Genomic DNA, 19,672 nt, shown 5'->3' with positions numbered 1-19,672 from the left:
ATGCAGCCTCTCATTTTATGTACTTGTGTTTGTGTATTTTTGAGTGATGTCACAAGATTCCTCTGCACAAAACCCTCACCTGTAGCCTTCATTTCCTAATTACTAAAATTTGTTTGACCCCAGACAGATGCTTTGGCAGAGGGGTTCTTTTAATAAAAAAAATACCCTTGTCTACAGATTTCTAATCTCTTGTAATCTCACCCTCTACTTACCACAATGGGAGGCTACAGCGTCCATTTAGATACCTTATGAGGTATCAGATGGTGTTATGCAACATCAAAGCACCAGTTGGTCTTCTGGAGAAGTCAGAAACTTTATCCACAACTTAATTTTTAGGGAGACAGCATGCCTTCTCTTGAGGGAGATCCAAGTGGAGAGTTGCTTTTCTAGCATCAGCTCCCAAACCCACAGGTCATCTTAAAACGGACTACTTTTAGTCAAGAGGTTGCAGTCAGGCTTGACATGTGAACCCCCTGCTCCCAGAGTACTTAATTCATGCAAAAACACTTCCAGAAACTGAGAAGCTGTAATGTTTTAACCTTTTTGCCATCTTAGATGACCCCCACCCTTCCATTGACGTGTTCTTCCTACCATGACAAAGGTGGATAAAGGTGGAAAGATTTCATGTAATCCATGGACACCAGTGAAGATCACAAATCATTGAAGAATAAAGGTTCAGAGCACTGTCTAGTGGGTCTAGATGACCCCACTCCCAATGTTAAAGTGCCTAGGATAGCACAAGGGTTAAAAGGGCCTCTTGCATAAACTTTAAAGGGAAGGTGGGAGGAAGAAATGCAGGAGTTCAAAAATGCCCAGAATCGTCATGCTTTAATATTAAAGTTACAAGGACATTTGATGTAAACCCCCAGTATTGCACATTGCTCAGGCACAAGTGTCAGTTAAAGTTTTAGCTTCTTTCTACAAACACATGAGCTGCGTTCGGTAAAGCTCTACTCCTGGGAAAGGAGGGAAAGAACAGATGCACAACAGTGAAGTCACATTAAAGCTTTGGCAGAAAGGTTTTCTGACAGCAACACAAACACGTTTCAGAATGCATCTAAGGATTACAGCTTCCGCCATTTAAAAGTATCTCAACATTGAGTTAAAACAAAAAAACAAACTAAACTAAATAGGGTTAGAAGAGGACAGTAACATAACCATCTACCCAGATGATATGCTCAAATGTAAATACAGAAATTCTTGTAAATAATCCATTCAATGTCACCATTAAATATCAAATCATAACTACAGAGTGCAAAATAACAGTGCAAAGATAACTGCATTGCTTTTATCCAGTGTCAGAACGGTTTCTCATAAATACTGATTTAGTGCTCTCAGGTCAAAGTTGGGTGCATGATTGTGGTGTCTGTGCCATTACGCATCCGAGCGGCTGGCAGCGTGACGAAGAGAGTGCAATCCCACGATGCAACAGCCCCTGATTAGGGCGGCGATGTTGTAGACTGGAGCGCTGCCGTCTACGCCGTGCCGAGAGTACAGCCAAGCCACTGTGGGCAAAACTGGAGCTGCTACTGCCACCAAATCTACCCAGAAGCTGTTGCTCCAGTATCGCTTACTCACCACACCCACCTCCTGAGATGAACAAGGCTCCTCCTCACTTGCTTCAAAGTCTAGTTCCTTCATGAATCGAAGGTTCTTTGTCGCTTCTGGGCAACACTCTGAATCAGTGGGCTCTGAGCTTTCTGGAGCCATGATGGGCTGGGGGAGTGTGGAGTCAGACTGACAGGCAGTGGTGGAATTGTGCAAGTTTGGGAAACCCAAGAGAGTGGAGGGAGACAGAACTGCATCTCCTCGGGAACATCCGTGGAACTTTAGCAGCTGCAGAAGCAGAGCCTGCAGGTCAGGTGATACAGGCATCAGCTCCGTCTGGATTCCTTTATCTTCTGTGTTCTGTTGGCATGGAGAGGGGGAGAAAAGTGTCTTTGGGGACAATGGTGCAGTGGATGCACTGGCCATCTGCTCCTCTTCTGACAGAGCCCCGGATTCTCCAGCGGCCCCGGGATTATTGCTGGAATCCTGGCTGAAATCCACTGCAGTGGACATGAAGACCTGCTCAAAGATGTCAGCGCTGTTTGCCATCTCATCGTTTACCAAGAGTCCACTGTCCGCCAAAGCTTCAGCTCCTTGGTCCCCCAACTCAATCCCACCCTCTTCCATCCTCAGCATCTTCCTCCCGCTGCCATCGGAGCTGTCACACATGAAATCCAGAGGATTTTCATCTTGGAGACTGGAACCACTCTGGGCGAGCTCCATGCTGTGCAACAGAGACTCCAACTTCCTGTTTTGGATGTTGATATCAATAAAGTACTTCTGTATTCCCTTGTCCTTTTCCATTAGGCTGCTTTTCATGGTTTCCACCACCTGGCGCAGCTGCTTAATCTCTTTGCGGGCTTCTTTGAGGGACAGCTGTGCCTCCACTCTGTGACACTCCTCTTCAATCCAGTCCTCCCTCATTCTGCTAAGCTGCCCCTTGAGCTCTTCAATCTCCGTCTCCCTGACAAACGGGGGGGGGGGGGGGGGGGGGGGGGGGGAATGTCTACCATTACTGTTGCATAAAACATTTTCATTAATTTGGCTTTCTTCCCCTTCATTTGAATAAAACAAGAGCTCCATGCCTTGTTCAACTTTGAAAAGACTAGTTACGGTACCTTAAACACTTTGTGGCTGTAGCGAAAACAAAAAGAAAAGCTAATGTTTATACAGACTCAATGGGTAAATCTGTGTCTCAGAACATCTAAATCAGTCATTTCCTGTTTAAACATTTGGTTTACTTCAGTTTTACAAATTTGTGTTGTAGGTTAATCATTTCAGGTAAAAGCTACACTATCCAGGCAGGCTACTACAAAAAAAAAGGATATTTAATATGCATTTTAATATTTTGTGAACTTAGATGAATTTGCCATTAATGGGCTTTAGCCTGTTGGCAAAAATGTAAAAATAAATAAATAAAAATGATCCAAAGCACACAGCTCCAAAAGTTTCAATACAGCATTTAGTGTTATGTAAGAGGAGGACGCTTCAGTGGACCCCTTGCAGGCATTACATCACTTCCAAATTACCCCCGCCCCCCCCCCCCCCCCCCCCCCCACACACACACACTCACATTTAAATTTTAGATGCCAGCTGAGAAATGGATGTTCCTCTAACCTGTCACAAACTTTGTTCTCAGACTCCAGAAGTTTGGTCTTCAGGTGTCTGATTGCCACCTCCTTCTGCTGCAGGGGGGTGAGGTACTGCTCAGGGTTTGGCGGTCTGATGCCATGGTTTTCTCCACAGGAGTGGTAGCGGCCCAAGCTTACTCGTCTGAAAACAAATCACAGGAAGGTGTTGGGACAATGTTTCCATTGGCGGTTGGGGGTAGCAGTGGAAGGGTGGTCGACCTCTGATCAGAATACTGCAGGTTCGATTCCCGCCCCCCCATGTGTCGAAGGCACTGAACCCCACCTTGCCTCTGGTGGAAGGTTGGTGTCAGTGTTTGGCAGCAGAGCCGCCATCGGTGTGTGAATGAGTGAATGGGACTGTGACTGTAAAGCGCTTAGGGCCTTCGAGGAAGGTAGAAAAGTGCTATACAAGTATACGCCATTTACCATGACAGCAAAAAGACTCCTGTAGAAGAGCACAAGTCTGACCAGGATGCTGTCAGGGAAGATGCTTCCTGAAGCCTGCCTGCCTTAAGATTGTTTTTTTTTTTAGGATAAAAAAAAAATCCCATGATCCACTACTATACTATAGCAATAGTGTTCTTCATTGTGCAAAAATAGAAATGGCCTTGGAGAAGGCTACATTGGAGGGGGTGGGCTGGTCACATGACATGAAACACTGAAAAGCAGGAGGTCTTAAAGTGACAACACAAAGTATTCTGATCCCTTTAATGAATGTGAACAGGAGAAATGCTTCTGCCAAGCAATGTTTTTTGAATCCAGGATTTGTGTTATTGCAGCACCAGATCATAAACAAACAGGAAACAATGCAAGTATCAGGAATGTCACTTTTCCTACCCTGAAGCCCACTCTTAGCCCCTTTATTCAGCCCTGGGGAGTGTGGCGATAATCTGGGTAGTTTCAGAAATCATATTTTTGCAATCATATACAATTCAGATGAAGCCAAAATCCATAATCCTAGTCAGATGCAAAATAAAAAGCAGCATCAGTCTGACCCTAATCCAGCCACCCCCCTGATGACCTCTACTGTCTGGGCAAAAGTCCAAATCTGCACACAAAGCCATTGGATACTCTGAAACAGAACGCTGCATTCATCCAAGGAAGACAAGCCTTTGTTTAGAGGTCAGAATAACTGATAAAGGCACAATTACAAATTCATTTGATTTCTGATTAAAATTGTGAATTTAAAAAATGTTTAAAGTAATTTTAGTCACAACAATCTGTAATGCTCATCATTTAAACTGACCAAAAAGGTCCAATTTGGAGGAAAACATGAGGCAACTAGAACTTTAATCTGCATATAAACAATTCATGGATAAGAAACCGTGAAATGCACTGTCATTTTAAATTGCTTTCTTCAACTCTGTACTGATACAGCTGAATATTTGTTCAGATCATAATACTGCATGACAGTAGACTGGTACCTGGAAGTAGGACTGGAATTGCAGCTGCTGCTGTTGGTGGTGGAGAGGGCAGCTCTGGGAGGAGTCTTGTGTGGAGCATAAAGATCTGCATCTCGGTTTGCAGTTGGACTGCCAGGTGGCTTAAATACTGGGAGTGGTCGGATGTGAATGCCACGACTGCAGAAAATGAGGAAAAGCCATGTACAGGGCAGGTCTTTTCACACCAAGTGAAACTTCTAGACCAGGAAGCAATGTTTTATAGCTTTCACATTGGAAAGCCTAATAGCTACATAAATAGTAAAACAAATCTGCTCACCTGCGTGAAGAGGCCTTCTTTCCAGCTGAATTTGGCACGGGGCCGTCTCTGGTCTTCAGGCTGCCTGTGCTGCTGGATGAGCTGAAGTCTGCTTCACTACCTGCAGATGCAAACAGCATCAGCATGCTGGCCAAATCTCTCCTAATTTGGGCCATTTTCGTATCAAGAAGTAAGCAGCACAACTGAAAATATAAAATAAATCAAAGTGGCTCTAAAAATAAACAACTTCTAACTTAAAAGGTTGAAGAAATTTCAAGATAAAACTTACAAACCTTTTTTGTTAAAAATCAAGTCTTCAAGTCAGCAAACCTATATTGAAAATTGTCTGATCAACAAATTTTAGTCTAAGATAAAGTTCAAACAAGTTTGAAGTTTACTCTACTGATAAAGATTGGCTTTCAAATAATAATTCTCTCTAATAAGTGTTTGGCCCCACAAATCCTCAAAATATTGACTTTAGACACTTGTTTTCAAAATGACTAGACAACGTATGGAGGGATTGAGATGCCCAGAAAACTATAAAAGCCTTCAGAATATCTATCATTAAAAACTTGCTTTGAAAAAACTAAAGTTTTATGGTTTAAGTTCATTCTATTTAACTTTTAAGCTTCATTTTTTGTAACTTATAATAACATTTGATGAGATATTTCATACGACACCAATTTTCAAGTCAAAAGTCCAGGAAAAAGGGAAAACCTGCAGGTGATCACCTTTTTGTTACATTCCATAGCTTTGCACGGTTTGCTTGAATGCACAAAACCGTTCTTGTAATGTAGACACAGCAGTTACAGACACAGTTGGAAGATAATTCAGTGAAATGCTAAACTCACCTCTTCTATGGAGAATAAGATGCCTACCTGAGAAACACCTTTTTCCATCAAACAACACCATGGTAAAGTGTTCGGTGATGACCGTGACAGCACAACACTTGGTGAATCCACAACACTCAGTGAGTCAACTTCAGCTTTGTGCAGTCGGCCACTCTAGTAACCTCCTGCTAATCAAACTAATTGCAACCCCCCCTGAACCTTTCCCTCAAGCAATCAGCTTGAATCCAAACATCTACCCATAATTATACACTGTTTCCTTCCCTCAATAAGAAAAAAAAGAAACTTGGGTTTGTAAGAAACAAGCATTTAATATGTTTTGAGCAGCTTGTGTTATTTTAGAGACGTTTTGACCTTTTCAGTGTTTGCTGATGACTAAAAGGCACAAATGATCAGATTCTAACAGTATGGATCAAGTATACTTTTAATACATTTCTGATGAAAACTTGACATTCTCCGTTTCTTTATTTATTTATTTTTACCTCTGGCTTTCATGGCAGACCTCAGTTCCCTCTTGTGCCTCTGTGTGCTCCGTGCCTCGCCGCTCCATTCGGTCATCACCCTCACCCGCTTCACTTTGGCTTTGCGTTCCGGGAGGACTGGCGAGCCGTGGGCACTCCGTTCTGAGCCTGACGGGGTTTTGGAGGGGGACACAGACTGACTAGGTGGGCAGCCGGTGTCATCTATTGTGGACAGGCACACAGATGATAATAGCCAAGAACAAGCAGCGTGGGGTAGGGAGCGAACACAAGCAGTCGATCAGAGCTCAAGGTTCAGCTCCAGCCGTTTTCTGACAGACAGCACAGTAGTCCCCGTGACCTTTCACCTCATAAGTATGTGTTCCAGAGTGGTTTTCGCACTTCCCATTTGAAAGGTCAAGTTAAGTGAGCACACACAATATTTACCAACACGTGAGAAAAAAACTTTTTTTTCCAAGATCAACATTAAAACTGTAAAATATTAGAAAATGATCAATAACCCCAGTGATGTTTCAGCTCATCTGTCCTGCGACCTGATATCTTACCGGAGCAGAAGCTGTTGGTGCTGACGGTCCTCTTGGAGTTGTCGGAGCTGATGTCGCACTCCTTGCCCCCCTCCTCCTCTGAGAAAGGGGAATCAGACTGAGGCGACGCTTTGTCTTTGGGTTGGAGAGGATGAAGGACCAAACGTGGGATGCGGCTGCGAGGACTTCCTTTCTCTGGAGATTTCTTTTCCTTTTCAAAACATCAAGTTACAGAATTACTAAAAGCATTTCCTGTTATCAGTTCAAAGATTTTCCTGACTCCATTTTCTCCAAACTGCCCCAGAAAGCAGGACGCTCACCTCATATTCTTGGAATGGTCCCATTGTACTATTTTCACACTTCTCTCCCCTAATGAACAAAAAAGAACATCAGCAAAGTTCCATTTCTGTGGATAAAGGGTTTTGACCCAAACCCTGGACAAACAAGAGCCTTCGGTCTGAGCTCTGTTACATCTACACACAAAGACACAGGAGCGTACACAACCTGCCTGGCACAGATGGCTCCAAATGCCCAGAGTCAGGCACAGCTGAGCCACACATTGAATTTATGATTGTAAGAAACAAAAAAAAGTCTAAAAATAAAACTCCCAACAGGATTTGAAAGACATTTAAGATCCGACTTGATTCTGAAGCTCAAACAGTAAAGCGAGGTTTCCTGTCGAAATCGGAAAGTGCTTTTAACCAGTGAGTGGACGATAGATTAGGATGTATTAGAAAGCCACTCTTAAAAAGGCTTTGGAGCAGAGCGGAGAGCAGAAGGAATCCCATCCAACGACAAACATTAGGTTTTGTGTATGCAGATACAAAGCAGAGACAAAGCATTTTTTATTGATGCTTTACAGCTAAATAATGCAGATCTTCCCTGAGGCATGGATGCACTTTGAACAGTTATTTCTGCTCTCATGCAGCTGCCTAAAAGGCCTGGTTACGTAAGCGCTTGTTTGACATCACTTTATGACATCATTGACCCCAGAGCCAAACATCAGGTTGAGATCAGAGCTACTGGGATTTTCTTTTTGGCTCTACTAATACAATCCTCCTTTGACATTGCCCTGATATTTTCATCTGACAACCCCGAATCACAATTATCAGGTAGAGTCTTCTTTGCTCGTCAAGTAGGCCCAAAGAGAGTCACAGAAATAAACTAGAGACTCGGGGGAAGCAAACTTCACCTCATTTACAAAAATAGAATCGTTCTGGGTGAACCTCCACTACATTTCCAACTGTTTCACTTGTTCTTTCAGAATCCAAATGTGGCAGAGCAGCCTGGCAGTCAGGTGACCACATCTGTGCCATGGCAACACTCAAAGCAGCTAAGAGGAAAACCTGCACGGACATTTTAACCAGGATAAAAGCATCCATCCTAGTCTACTATGAGTGGAGTGGGTTTTGCTTGTGATGAGCTGTGTGTCACAGAGACGACCTCTGAAATGCACTGAGGTGATGTGAGCCTGTATCATTTGATGTCATACTGATAGAACTTTTTGTTCCAGTTGTCACTTAACAGGGCAGCTCACCTCATTGCTGCATTTTTACATTGTATTCAAAAACAGACAAAAATCACACTTCCAGCGTTGATTCATGTAAAACTCTGAAGTGCTTCTGTCACAAATGTTATTTGTTTATTCTAAATATGAGCATCCGATACGGAATCACATCCTCCCTGAAAACACAAGCAACAACCAAAAAATCCAACATATTATGTGAGATTTATTGTGCAGATTCATTGAAAGCTGTTTGCAGCTCCAGGGAGCTGACTTCTGATAAACAAGTTTTTAAGCCTCTGATGGAGCTTTCCTCTCATCCAGATGGCCTGGCGTGGGCGTTGATCATAATTCCCTTAACCCTTTTTCTGAGTGTGACTTTTATATAATGTTGATCTGCACTAATGGAGATCTGTTCATTCCAGAATGATCTTTAGACACATAAAGGTCTGAAGGTTACGTTGTCAGAATGAGATTCAACAGAAGATTGAAGCTCAGTGCTGGACGGACAGTTTGTGCCTCATCACTGCATGATGTCATGACTGAGCTGCTTCACTTTAAGCAACAACTCTCATCAATTTCAGATGTTGATCCCATCAGAAATCTACAGTCAGTGAGGCAAAAGTCCCCAAAAGACAGATTCCACACCAAAAACTGTAAAAGCTAGAGCAATTCATTTAGAAATTGTTCTATGGCGATATAGATCTAGAAAATGTCATTAGATTGACTCGCATTAATTCTCCACAGAGGCGTATGAGCTGATATCCAGACAGTGACAGCTGTGATTTGTGCATCAGAAGGCTTGTTGTGCGTATTTGTTATGTTCTGAGCAGGAATTAGGTTTGTTTTGTTTCATCTGGCGCCCCCAACAGTTATGGAAACGTGTTTTTCTCTTGTGTGACGACGCATCCAGAAAAAGATTTTTCAAAAGAAACAAATCAACAAATTCAAATTCCTCCCTGTGAAGTCATCAAAGAGCTTAACTGACGCATAAAATATTCTCCTTTCTGAACTTGTCAAGAGCCTTTCTGCCGTCCGGTTACGAAGACATTGTTTATGTTATTTTTATCATGATCAGTTTATTTCTCTGAAAAATGAAGAGTCCACACACCCACCTGGATGCTTGGCGTCGGTTTGGGATGCTGGCTGCTGGGTGAAGCGCAGAGGCGTGCCGCTGAGCTGGTGGTGCCAGCCTGCGCTCCGCGGTGAGGATGTCTTCAGGAGGAGAGCTGAGCGCAGACTGACGACGCGAGCCAAGACGCAAACCCACTGACAGCGCGGGCGCGATCCTCCCGCTGCTGCTGCCATCCCAGCTGTGTTACATAACATGAGTGTGTGATGGGGGAGAAGAGGGAGGATGACTTAACCGATGGAGACAATCCACACCGAAACCATCACACATTTCTTAAGTTAAAAAACTGCTGTTTTTAATATTTTTATTAAGAATCAACACACAATTATTTATCGTTATCAGGTTGATCTTTAAAAATGCTTTTAAAGCGACCCCCCTCATGAGCCTGAAGAACTCATCAATTCGTCATTCAGGCACGCGCGCACGTCACCGTTTCTCTCCATGGTGCTGAAATCTCCGCAGATGCATTTGCACCATCTATCTGCATGTCATTCCTGATTCCGAACACATTCATACTGCTTGGACGTTGTTCCTTTAATAAATCTTACTCAAATGATTTCGATTGCTCTACCCTGTTAAGCTGCGCTTCTGTCCTGCTTTATGTCTGAACCGGAATTCTGGGAAAATTCTGGACATAGAAAAACAAGTCCATGACATCACAGGCCTCGATGTTGAAACCTCCATCATTTTCTGAGCCTACGTCTGTTTTTCCAGCCTCAGCGTGACCTGCTACCGCCACCTACTGTTCAGCAACAGAGCAACACCAAAGGACGTGTTTCTCCACATTCAAATTCTGATTTTTTATTTGTCACTCGTGTGCCACACCAGAGATGAAGCACCAAACGAAATGGCAATGCTCTGGCCTCAACAAAACAGTGTTAGACATCACAGTGATAGATGGAGCACAAAGGCAGGTCAAGAACTGGTTGATAAGGCAGATGCATATTAAATGAAACCAATATACAATATACAAAGCGATTTTGGTCAAAATAAGATTTTGTGCACAATGGTAACTTGGTACAAAGTGGCACTTGAAAAATAAAATAACAAGAAAAAACAGAGGTAGACATTGGTGGGGGAATAGGTAATTTTTGATGTAATTTTATCTACTCACTTTCAACTATTTTTGTTTGACTTGCAAGTGCGTAGTATAAAATCAAAGGGACAGTGGTAGAACCAAGTCTTGTTGTGAGATCAAATTTGCCAAAAGACTTAAAGATTTTCTGTATCTGTACCTGCTGATGATTTGATGGTGACAGATACAGGAGAATCGCGAATGCTTCCATATCGTTTTCATCGTTTACATTTTTTTTTTGTATTTGTTTTTTGCTCACAAGTGGAACTGAACCAGCCTCTTCAGCAAGGCCACTTTTTCACTCCTCTTGTGATGAATAATTGTGGCCACTAGAGGTCACCCGAGTCCCTTAAATCCACAAAACCGCATCGGTTTGAATCGGTGTTAGACACCCAGATCCTCTGTCTGCTGGACACAACACTTGTGCGGTTTATGTTTAAACCCAAAATCAGTCAGGGGTTGAGCCATGTAAAGAGTTCTGAGTGTGTTTTGTTCTTTTCTTGTGTTCTTATTTTAGACATCCCTTCTCTCAAATTATTAATTTTAGTTATTTCATTGGCAACCGTTTAAATTAGTTTTTTGTCTGATTCTAATAATATTATCGTTGTTTTTTATGACAGCTTTTTTTATAGTGTTAATAGCTATGGAAAGAAATATTTTGAAAATAGTAATATTTTGATAATCTGTAGAGAAACCAGCAGCGTCCCTAAAGACAATCTGGCCCTTTTGAAGCAAAAACATCATTAAATGAGTCCTGGCAGACCTTTGTCCAGAAATCACGTGTTAGACTCACTCTTAAGTCCAGCTTTTCGCTTAGCCTCATTCTGGAAGGTTTTACTGCTGACAATAATGATCTAAAGGTGATTCAGCGTGAATCGTTGGGTTGTTAACTATTTTCAGTACGCGCCTGTTAAGTCTTATCTCCCCTAATTCTCGATAAGGAAGTCAAGATGTGAATGTTTATTGAAATGTGCTGTGATTTCCTCAAGCCAGTAAAGGTTTCATTGCTGACAGCATGCGTGCTTTCAGTTTGGATCTGCTTGATGTGCAACAGGAAAAATGATTGCAAAGTTTGGATTTTAAGATGCATTACAAGCAATTCTGTTTTATTATCTAACTGAAAATTTAAAAGGCAGTGTGTGCGCACACGCACAGTCGCTTTGCTCATTTGTTGAACATCCCGAACTTCTCCTGATTGATTTCTCTGCGTCTTTTGGCGGATCGTTGGGTGCAGCGCGCGCCTGTTTGGAGGTCCGTGACACGAAATTGTTTGGGAAGCCCTGCAGTGAGCCACCATGTGGGCGTGTTTCTCTCGGCCCTGCGCTCTCCGCTCTTGTGTGGAGTCCAGAGCAAAAAACGCACTTATTCTGGCGCGAGCCGCGAGCGCAAAAGCAGCAGCTCCCCGACCCTGACGCGCACGACATCGCCGGCTCTGGCGGGCCCCACGAGCGCAGCTTCACCGAGCGACGGAGATAAAAATCAAGTGCTCCTCACCATCATCCAGCAGCCATGGAGGCATCTCGATTCGTTATGGTATGCCTGGGCCTCGTTATTGTTTTCCTTGGGAATATACCGTGTTTCCAGTCTGCTGCCATCATCACCCCTTCTGCACAGAAGAGGAACAGGGAAGCCAGGATCTCTCATCAAGACGGACAAAGGTCATCCAAATTCTTCAGAGACATCTTCCCGTCTTCTCACCCTATCGCTGGACATCCCAAAGAAGACCCAAAGGACGTTATTGTTCCGCATGAATACATGCTCTCCATTTACAGGACATACTCGTCTGCAGAGAAACTTGGACTAAACTCGAGCTTTTTCCGTTCATCCAAATCCGCAAACACCATAACAAGTTTCGTGGACAGAGGAACAGGTTGGTGCCGGATTATGAACTCCATCCTACACAAATCGGCGACCACGAGTTTCACATTTTGGCTGATTTACAGTTGTCTTCTCAGAACTTGTTTGATAAAACACAACATGCTCGGTCTGGTTTTACGCACGAGTTAAGGGCTGAGAAAGGAGTGCGCAAACACACGTTTACGCGCTCAAACAGGAGAAAAAAATCACAACAAGATTTTTTATAAAGTTTTTAAAGCGGAGAGTTTTGCTTACCGCGGCACAATGCGTCAAGTTTCCTGGCATTTGGGTATCTTTACGCATCAGATTCGTGGAAACATGTGATACGCGGGACTTTCTGAGCATCAAGTTATATTACACTTGAATTAACCTCAGGGTAACACGACCGTGAAACAGTAATTGGGCGCTCCCTAAATAGTTAGAGCGACGAAGAACTTTGATTATGTTTGGATTTGGAATTTTTTAAGCATAACCTTCGAAAAAATTGTTACAAATTAAGAGCTCGCGCATCATTTATGACCTAATTGAGTCATTATGGTGCCCGCCCTGACCAGCTTGCTGTGACAAAGGCGGTTGCGGGGGCAGAGCGGGTCGGTGTGAGAAGCAGGTGTTTGGGTCGGTTAAGATGTGTAACAAAGGGATTTGCGCGGCCTGCGAGAACAAACACAGTCAGATAAACAAAAACACGTCCAGCACACACAGGCCGAGTTAATCTTTCAGGGAGAAATAAAAGCAATATTTGTTTGCATCCCCTTCTGTCTGAAGCGATCCAAGCCTAGGTTCAGGGACGCAGACTGCGCCGCTGCAAGAAATGTCCCTTCATGGCTTTTGCGTCCAGGACCCGGCTCCTATTAGGGCACATATTCATGCGCAGTGACGCACGGCTGGAGATTAACTTTGTCCTAATATATCACAGCCAGATGTTTTTTAAAACATGTTTTTTTTCTTTTTTAAGTCCAAAAGACTTAAATAAAATAAAAAAAACTATTTTCCTTGGGACTTTTACCTGGTAAAGAACACAGACAGGCGTTTTGACGCTGAAGGACTCGACCGTGTTGTCATTTTCTTGCAGCGTGAGCTGGTTTAATTGGAAAAACGCCTCGCTCTCTCCTGTGATCTTGATGTGATGTGTCACCGGCTCTGACCCCGAGCTGGACCCTTCTGAGGGCTGCTTGGCATCGAACGGCTGACTGGAGTATTTGAACTCGGTGATCTAATTGAGTGTTCATGTCATAACATATCAAACACTGTCTATTCTCCCATAATGACCCAGCTCGGCCGCCATGGGCACATCACCCAAAAAGAAACGACATGGGAGGGGGGGGGGCAGAGGGTGGGTAATGAAACAGCACTTAATTTTTTTGTGGGGTTGTTTTTATTTTTTTCCTTTCTTTTTCCTGAACCCCCCCTTTTGGGGTTTGCTTTAATCACGGAATAGTATTTTTCCCCTCTTATTCTTTCAGTGTTTTGTTACTCCTCCTGGGATTCCTCTCTGACGTTTTGCGTTTCAGTGGAACCTGCAGAATGAGTCTCAGTACACTTGCGCTGGTGTGCATTAATGCAAAAAAAGTGTCAGAATGTTTCTGTTTTTACGCATTAGTGACGCACGGAAATTCAGACTTTAGTGGAGTTCTACAGCAGCTCCGACAAAGACAATCGAAATGTTGTTTGAAAAGATTTGTTTAATTGGAATAAAACGTGAAATAGAGCAATTCAAAAAAGAATTTTTCAGGACTTAAACACAATTATTTATATACAAATCCATAGAATTCTGCATTTAACGGAAAACGTTTTTTAAATAAATTATAACTGTCGGTCACTCCGTGCAGGCACGCTCGTATCCGGAGGAATGTTGTCGTTGGCAGGATGAAATGAAATATAAGAGGGGAAGTGTTTTAATGAGAAGGATGGGAGTTGAGAACTGTTAATTATTTGGGGAACTTGTATTCGATTTGTTTGAGGGCTTATTAAAGAAAAGTAATGCAAACCAGACGCGCCAAACCGCTGAAAGCAGCACGAGGTTTCAATCAGCTTTTTTCCCGTTTGGCTCGATGGGGCTCGCGGAGGGAATCTGACAGCCAAATTCCAAAATGTCTCCGGAGCAACTTTTACAAATTATGTCACAGGGGTGTTTCCATGTAGAGCTGTGTCACTTTAATTAAAGCGCTGTCCAGACAGAAGCAGGGAGAGAAAACCAAAAACTCTGCTCATGTTGTCACTTCTGTTTTTTTAAACATTTATTTGTAAATGCCATTTATACATATTTTTTAATACGCCCACTGTTCCCCCCCCCCCCCCCCCCGGTGTTTTAACAACATAATATTTAGGATTTTTTTACTCATGTTTGACAATGTATTTTAGTTTAACCAAGAGGTTTCTCTTAATGTCTGCTTAAATCCTGGGATTTTCATTCCAATTGTCCTGGATGAAGCGCTCGCAGGCCTCCTGCGTCCCCGGCATAGAAAAAAATGTATTAATTGTGCATTGTCCTGTTGAGTAAACAGTTTGTCGCGTTGATACGTTGTGTTTGGCAATACCCAGGACCCCTCTGTTCCCCACCCCCGATTTGAACTCCAGAAAAGTAAAGGAGTTTTTTTTCCTGCTAAGGTGTGAGACCTTCTCGGCCGTGCGTAAAGTTTGATGACGGATTAGGTAATAATCAGTCCTTAGCGCATAAACATGTACTACTCTTTGATTTACTACTACAAAAAAGACACAACATATTTTACTAATAACATTGTATTTATATCTAACCAACTTTTTCAAGGAAATTTCAAAACTAAATGACAACAAATCTCCTTTGCAACATTTATGTTTGACGTGGCTCTTCCAGAAAAAAACCGAGATCAGAGATGAATCAAAGGAAGTGCAGTTTTGAAAAAACGGAACAGTTTTTAAAGGGAGCACTTGTCAGCTGCAGTTCGTTTGAGGCAGGTTCAGGGTGGACGTTTGAAAAACAAGAAAAAGCCACAGAAGGCCTCTGTGGGAGAATGTGAGTCCCCCCTCCCTCCCCCCTCTCTCGCCTCTCTCTGAACACTGTACACCCTAAGTGAATCTGACAACAATTATTTTCTTCTTTTATCCTTGCAGACAATCTTTTGCACTCTCCTCTGCGAAGACAAAAGTATCTGTTTGATGTCTCAACCCTTTCAGAGAAAGAGGAGCTGGTCGGGGCAGAATTAAGGATATTTAGGAGAGCGCCGGGTGGTTTGCAAACTTCCCTGCAGAAGACGGGTCTATACAACATCCAGCTCTACCCCTGTGGCTCCAACCGGCTGCTGGCCTCTAGGTCTCTGGACCCACTGGACTCCATCAAATCTGGCTGGGAAGTTCTGGACGTTTGGGAGATGTTTAAAGGGCATCCTCCTCGACAGCAACATCATCAGCACCAGCAGGGTAGCCAGCTCTGCTTCCAGCTCAGGGTCACGCTCAGTAAATCCGACACTGAAGTGGACCTGCGGCAGCTGGGGCTGGACAGGAGCAGTCGCAGTCAGCAGGAGAAGGCCATCCTGGTGGCTTACAGTCGCTCCAAGAAGAGGGAAAACCTCTTCAATGAGATGAAGGAAAAGATCAAGTCGCAGAGGACTGTTGATGAGAAAGAGGGGAAAGCTGCAGAGGAGGGAGGGGGGTTTCTGCCAAAAAGGAGGGTCAGAGGAGAGGGTCCCCGGCGGCGGAGGAGGACCGCGCTCACCAACCGCCACGGGAAAAGGCACGGGAAGAAATCTAAGAGCAGGTGCAGCAAAAAGGCCCTGCTGGTGAACTTCAAAGAGCTGGGCTGGGACGACTGGATCATCGCACCCCTGGATTACGAGGCCTACCACTGCGAGGGGGTGTGTGACTTCCCCCTGAGGTCGCACCTGGAGCCGACCAACCACGCCATCATACAGACACTCATGAACTCCATGGACCCCAGCAGCACCCCGCCCAGCTGCTGCGTCCCCACCAAGCTCAGCCCCATCAGTATTCTCTACATAGACTCGGGCAACAACGTGGTATACAAACAGTACGAGGACATGGTGGTGGAGCAATGCGGGTGCAGGTAGCGGCGACAAGGACGTGCCGAATCAAAGATCCTGGTGGCTGAACATATAAAGTCGTCACGGGTTTGAAATGCAGTCATGCCTGGTCTTCTGTTTCTTATTGAAAGGAAAGCACACACAAGACACCATCCTCTATTTATTTAGACTCATGACCATTATTCCTTGCCTTAAAGTGTTCATCACACCATTCCTCCTTTCAGACAGGTTTTTATTTCCCAGAAAGCTCGGTGTGTTCAGGCCCTGCAGCACCTGTTTGTGTCGGGGCCAGTGGGCCGCTGCCCTGCCTGTCAGCAGCTCTTTGTTGCAGCTCCTCTGTGCGATCTCACCCACCGGCCCCCATCTCTTTTGGGTATGTGCATCCAGGCCGCAATGGCCGCTGTCCAGCTGGAGTCATTACAGCCCTGAGCAAGTGCCTGCTTTCCAAAAAAACACCACAACAATAGGGGTGAATGTCTGACCACAGACTGATCCAAGATGAAGAAAGGATGATGGCGGCTAAGCCTGCATGAGATTTTTTTTTTTGCCTTACCGGAGACTAGTTGAGGGCCCCTGAGAGTCCCCCCCCCGCCCACAAAGTCCCCCCGGTGCCTGTCCTGCATGGGCCCTGTTGATGAAGAAAAGAACGAAAGCACAGATAACAGAGTCATCTTTAAGAAATGCACTTCCACACCTGACTGCGCCACAGTCGCAGCGAGAGTTTGTCTTCTCTGATGACGAAAAATCGAAAAGAAAGAAAGAAAGAAAGAAAAAGACTCGCAAACGAGACAATATTTAAAATGCACATTAGCTTCCAATGCACTGCTGTTTATTATTATTTTTGATTTGTAAATTTTTGTACAGTGGAAAAAGTTACAAAGTGCAACAAATGAAGAAATGGACGAACAGCATTTCTTTGTAAATATTCAAAACTGCACTCAAATCGGTATAATTTCTATTCTATAATTATTTTATTATTTGTGATGTACAGAGTCTCATGATAATCATATATTTCTTACTTTGATAAGAGTAATTTAAGGAGTCTCCTTGATATTTGGCAAAGGGTGGAAAATACCATTAATGTCTACCTCATTGTTGCATATTGGATCTGAGTTTGAGGTGCATTCAGTTAGAGTGTAAAGAGCTTTTACATTGTTATATAAGATCATTTATATACATATATTACTTGATAATATTCCCCACCATTACTGTATAAATAAAATTAAAATTAAAGTCTGCCAGATTTCTGTTTATTAACCACTGCAATTTAATTATTTCAATGTTAAAATAGTAAGAATCACGACTGTGAGATTAAAAAAGTGGACTTTTTTGATTTGTAAAAGGTTTCAAGCATCATCATTCATGCAGACGAGCCTCTCATAACTGACCTGACCGTCACAAATCATTCTGCAGTCTATAGAAAACTCAGTTTTAGTCTCCAGGTGTCTGTGGAGCGCATGCATCTTTGTCCTCAGGTCAGGTCTCTTCTGCTTTCAGGTTTTTCCAACAGAGCTATCATCCCAGAAAACAAATGTAAACATTCAGGGCCAGAAACCACATCCGAATATGACAGCCATCCAACGGAAGCAACTGTCAACGAGACGGCACCAAACACACAAACCCATTGAAAGCGTCCAGTTTGGGTCAAGTTTATTTAACACTTCAGAGCTTCCCGATCAGAGGATGAACAGAAAAAAATTGGTTGAAAAGACAGGATTGCTTCCACGTAAGCAGGCGACCTTGGCCTGGAAACAATTAGGAAATAGCTTTGAAATGTTATATGCTATCCAGGCACTTGTACAGTATCATGTCACTCCCCACATGTTTAGGGGAAAACAGAGAATGCTAAGTGCACTCTTTGGCAGCTGCCACAAATGATCGACACAACAAGCGCTCCTCTGAGTATAAACAAACGGACCCCTGGGGTTCACATCTGGGACACCATGGTGGGGGTACCGCTGTGAGTCCTCACAGATGATCCTTTATCATTAGAAATGCCGTCATGGTGCTAAAGCAAATTTCCTGGCAACCAGCTGTAAAGCTTTGGAATAAACCTTTACTTTCTGATTTATTTTTATTTGACAAGTTCCTGCTCTGCTGGGCACCGGCCTGGAGGTGAGGATGAATGTTGAGGGAACAGTTAAATGGTGATGAAAGGGAAAGGAATGCTTTGTTTACCAGCTTCCATCCCTCACTCTTAAGTTAAATGTTCCTATAAAGCTCTTCATCACAACTGCCTTATTGTCTCTCCATCCTGGAGGAGAGACAAGGGGGGAAAAGCGTTGTGTTTATTTGAAATGTGGCTCTAATATATTAGTCTGAGTGAACCAAAAGTGTCAAAGACATGGGTTTTTTCATCAGAAATGTGGAGAATGTATAACACAAATAGTCTTGACACCTCACATCTGTGCAAGCAGGCTTTTCTGTAGAGGATTGTTGCACGCGGGAAGAGCTATTCAAGGTGAAAACACGCTTTAAGGCCTGGGAAAACGCCTTAACGGCTCCGTTATCAGTGACGTCCTCACCAACAACAGGAAAGGCATAAATCACATTAATCTGCTGGACCTTTAGAGCTAGCAGAACCCTGTTGGAAGGGCATTGTGAGGGTTTAGACTTAGGAGGAGAGGAACAGAAAAGAGTCCAGCCTAACTTTAGTTATTTGCCTCTATTTCCTGTTTTTCCTCCCATTTTGAAACATGTTCTTTACATCATTTGGTTCAAACTGTAGAGGAACAAAAGAAAAAAAACATGATCATGCTCAACAAAATGCATTGAGATTTTTTTCTCATGTTGTTTGTGTGTCTGAGAGCACAAAAGTGGACAGAAGGGCACCAGTGTACACAGATGGGTGGTTGAGCGGTGCAGGAGAGCAGCAGATGCCTGAGGTGACGCCTACTGCTGCCTCTCATACAGCACAAAGCCAGTGTTTGCCCCCAAAACCTTAAATACACTTACTTTAAAACCAGAGGTCAAGCTTTTTTCTTTTTCCAGGGTCATACTGATAGTCATGTGCACAGAAAGATCTGAAATCATCTGCTGAAGAAAAACTGCACGACTCCTGCTAAAGCAGGGCTGGGTTATAAACCACGGGTGTTGGTGAAACAAAAGACTGGGCTGCTTTCCTCTGACAGGGCATCTGCCTATCTTTTCTGCTTGTCTGTTGTGTCTTTTTGTGTGATGCAACATCCAGCCGTCCCTCCCTTCTGTCGGTCTGAACAGGAAGAGAGCTGATAACCTGCTAATTATATTAAACTTTCACCCAAACGTGAGGATGAGGCCGGCTTACTTTGACAGCACTTCATCACTTTTTTTTTTTTAACAGAAGGAGGTAAACTGATGTGTCTCAATACCCTGGAAACA

The 19,672-nt window shown here is 43.5% G+C and overlaps 2 protein-coding genes across 5 annotated transcripts; one reads left to right on the top strand and one right to left on the bottom strand.

Annotated features, from left to right (window-relative positions):
* Window positions 1-809: 809 nt before the first annotated feature.
* Window positions 810-12,045, bottom strand: sybu (syntabulin (syntaxin-interacting)). 4 transcript variants are annotated; one of them, XM_011473282.3, is made up of 9 exons: window positions 11,934-12,045; window positions 9,348-9,545; window positions 7,049-7,097; window positions 6,750-6,939; window positions 6,208-6,408; window positions 4,899-4,998; window positions 4,604-4,759; window positions 3,166-3,321; window positions 810-2,512 (listed from the first exon to the last, which is right to left on the bottom strand). In XM_011473282.3, the coding sequence occupies exons 3-9, from the start codon at window positions 7,070-7,072 to the stop codon at window positions 1,375-1,377; spliced, it is 1,965 nt and encodes a 654-aa protein (XP_011471584.1). In that variant the 5' UTR covers window positions 7,073-7,097; window positions 9,348-9,545; window positions 11,934-12,045; the 3' UTR covers window positions 810-1,374. The 4 variants fall into 4 exon arrangements, with proteins under 4 accessions (XP_011471584.1, XP_011471583.1, XP_078789088.1 ...); XM_011473281.4 differs by having other exon boundaries at window positions 6,208-6,354; XM_078932962.1 differs by having other exon boundaries at window positions 9,344-9,545; window positions 11,934-12,043.
* On the top strand, window positions 10,820-17,548 carry gdf6a (growth differentiation factor 6a). The gene is made up of 2 exons (XM_004086629.5): window positions 10,820-12,309; window positions 15,387-17,548. Exons 1-2 carry the CDS (start codon window positions 11,949-11,951, stop codon window positions 16,337-16,339), a joined length of 1,314 nt encoding a protein of 437 aa, XP_004086677.1. The 5' UTR covers window positions 10,820-11,948; the 3' UTR covers window positions 16,340-17,548.
* The last annotated feature ends 2,124 nt before the right edge of the window (window positions 17,549-19,672 follow it).

Source organism: Oryzias latipes, chromosome 16 (assembly GCF_053564925.1).
Source record: "Oryzias latipes strain Hd-rR chromosome 16, Olatipes_Hd-rR_3.1".
Classification (NCBI taxonomy): domain Eukaryota; kingdom Metazoa; phylum Chordata; class Actinopteri; order Beloniformes; family Adrianichthyidae; genus Oryzias; species Oryzias latipes.
Note: the sequence above shows the minus strand (reverse complement) of the source record. Positions and strands in the feature narration are given on the sequence as shown.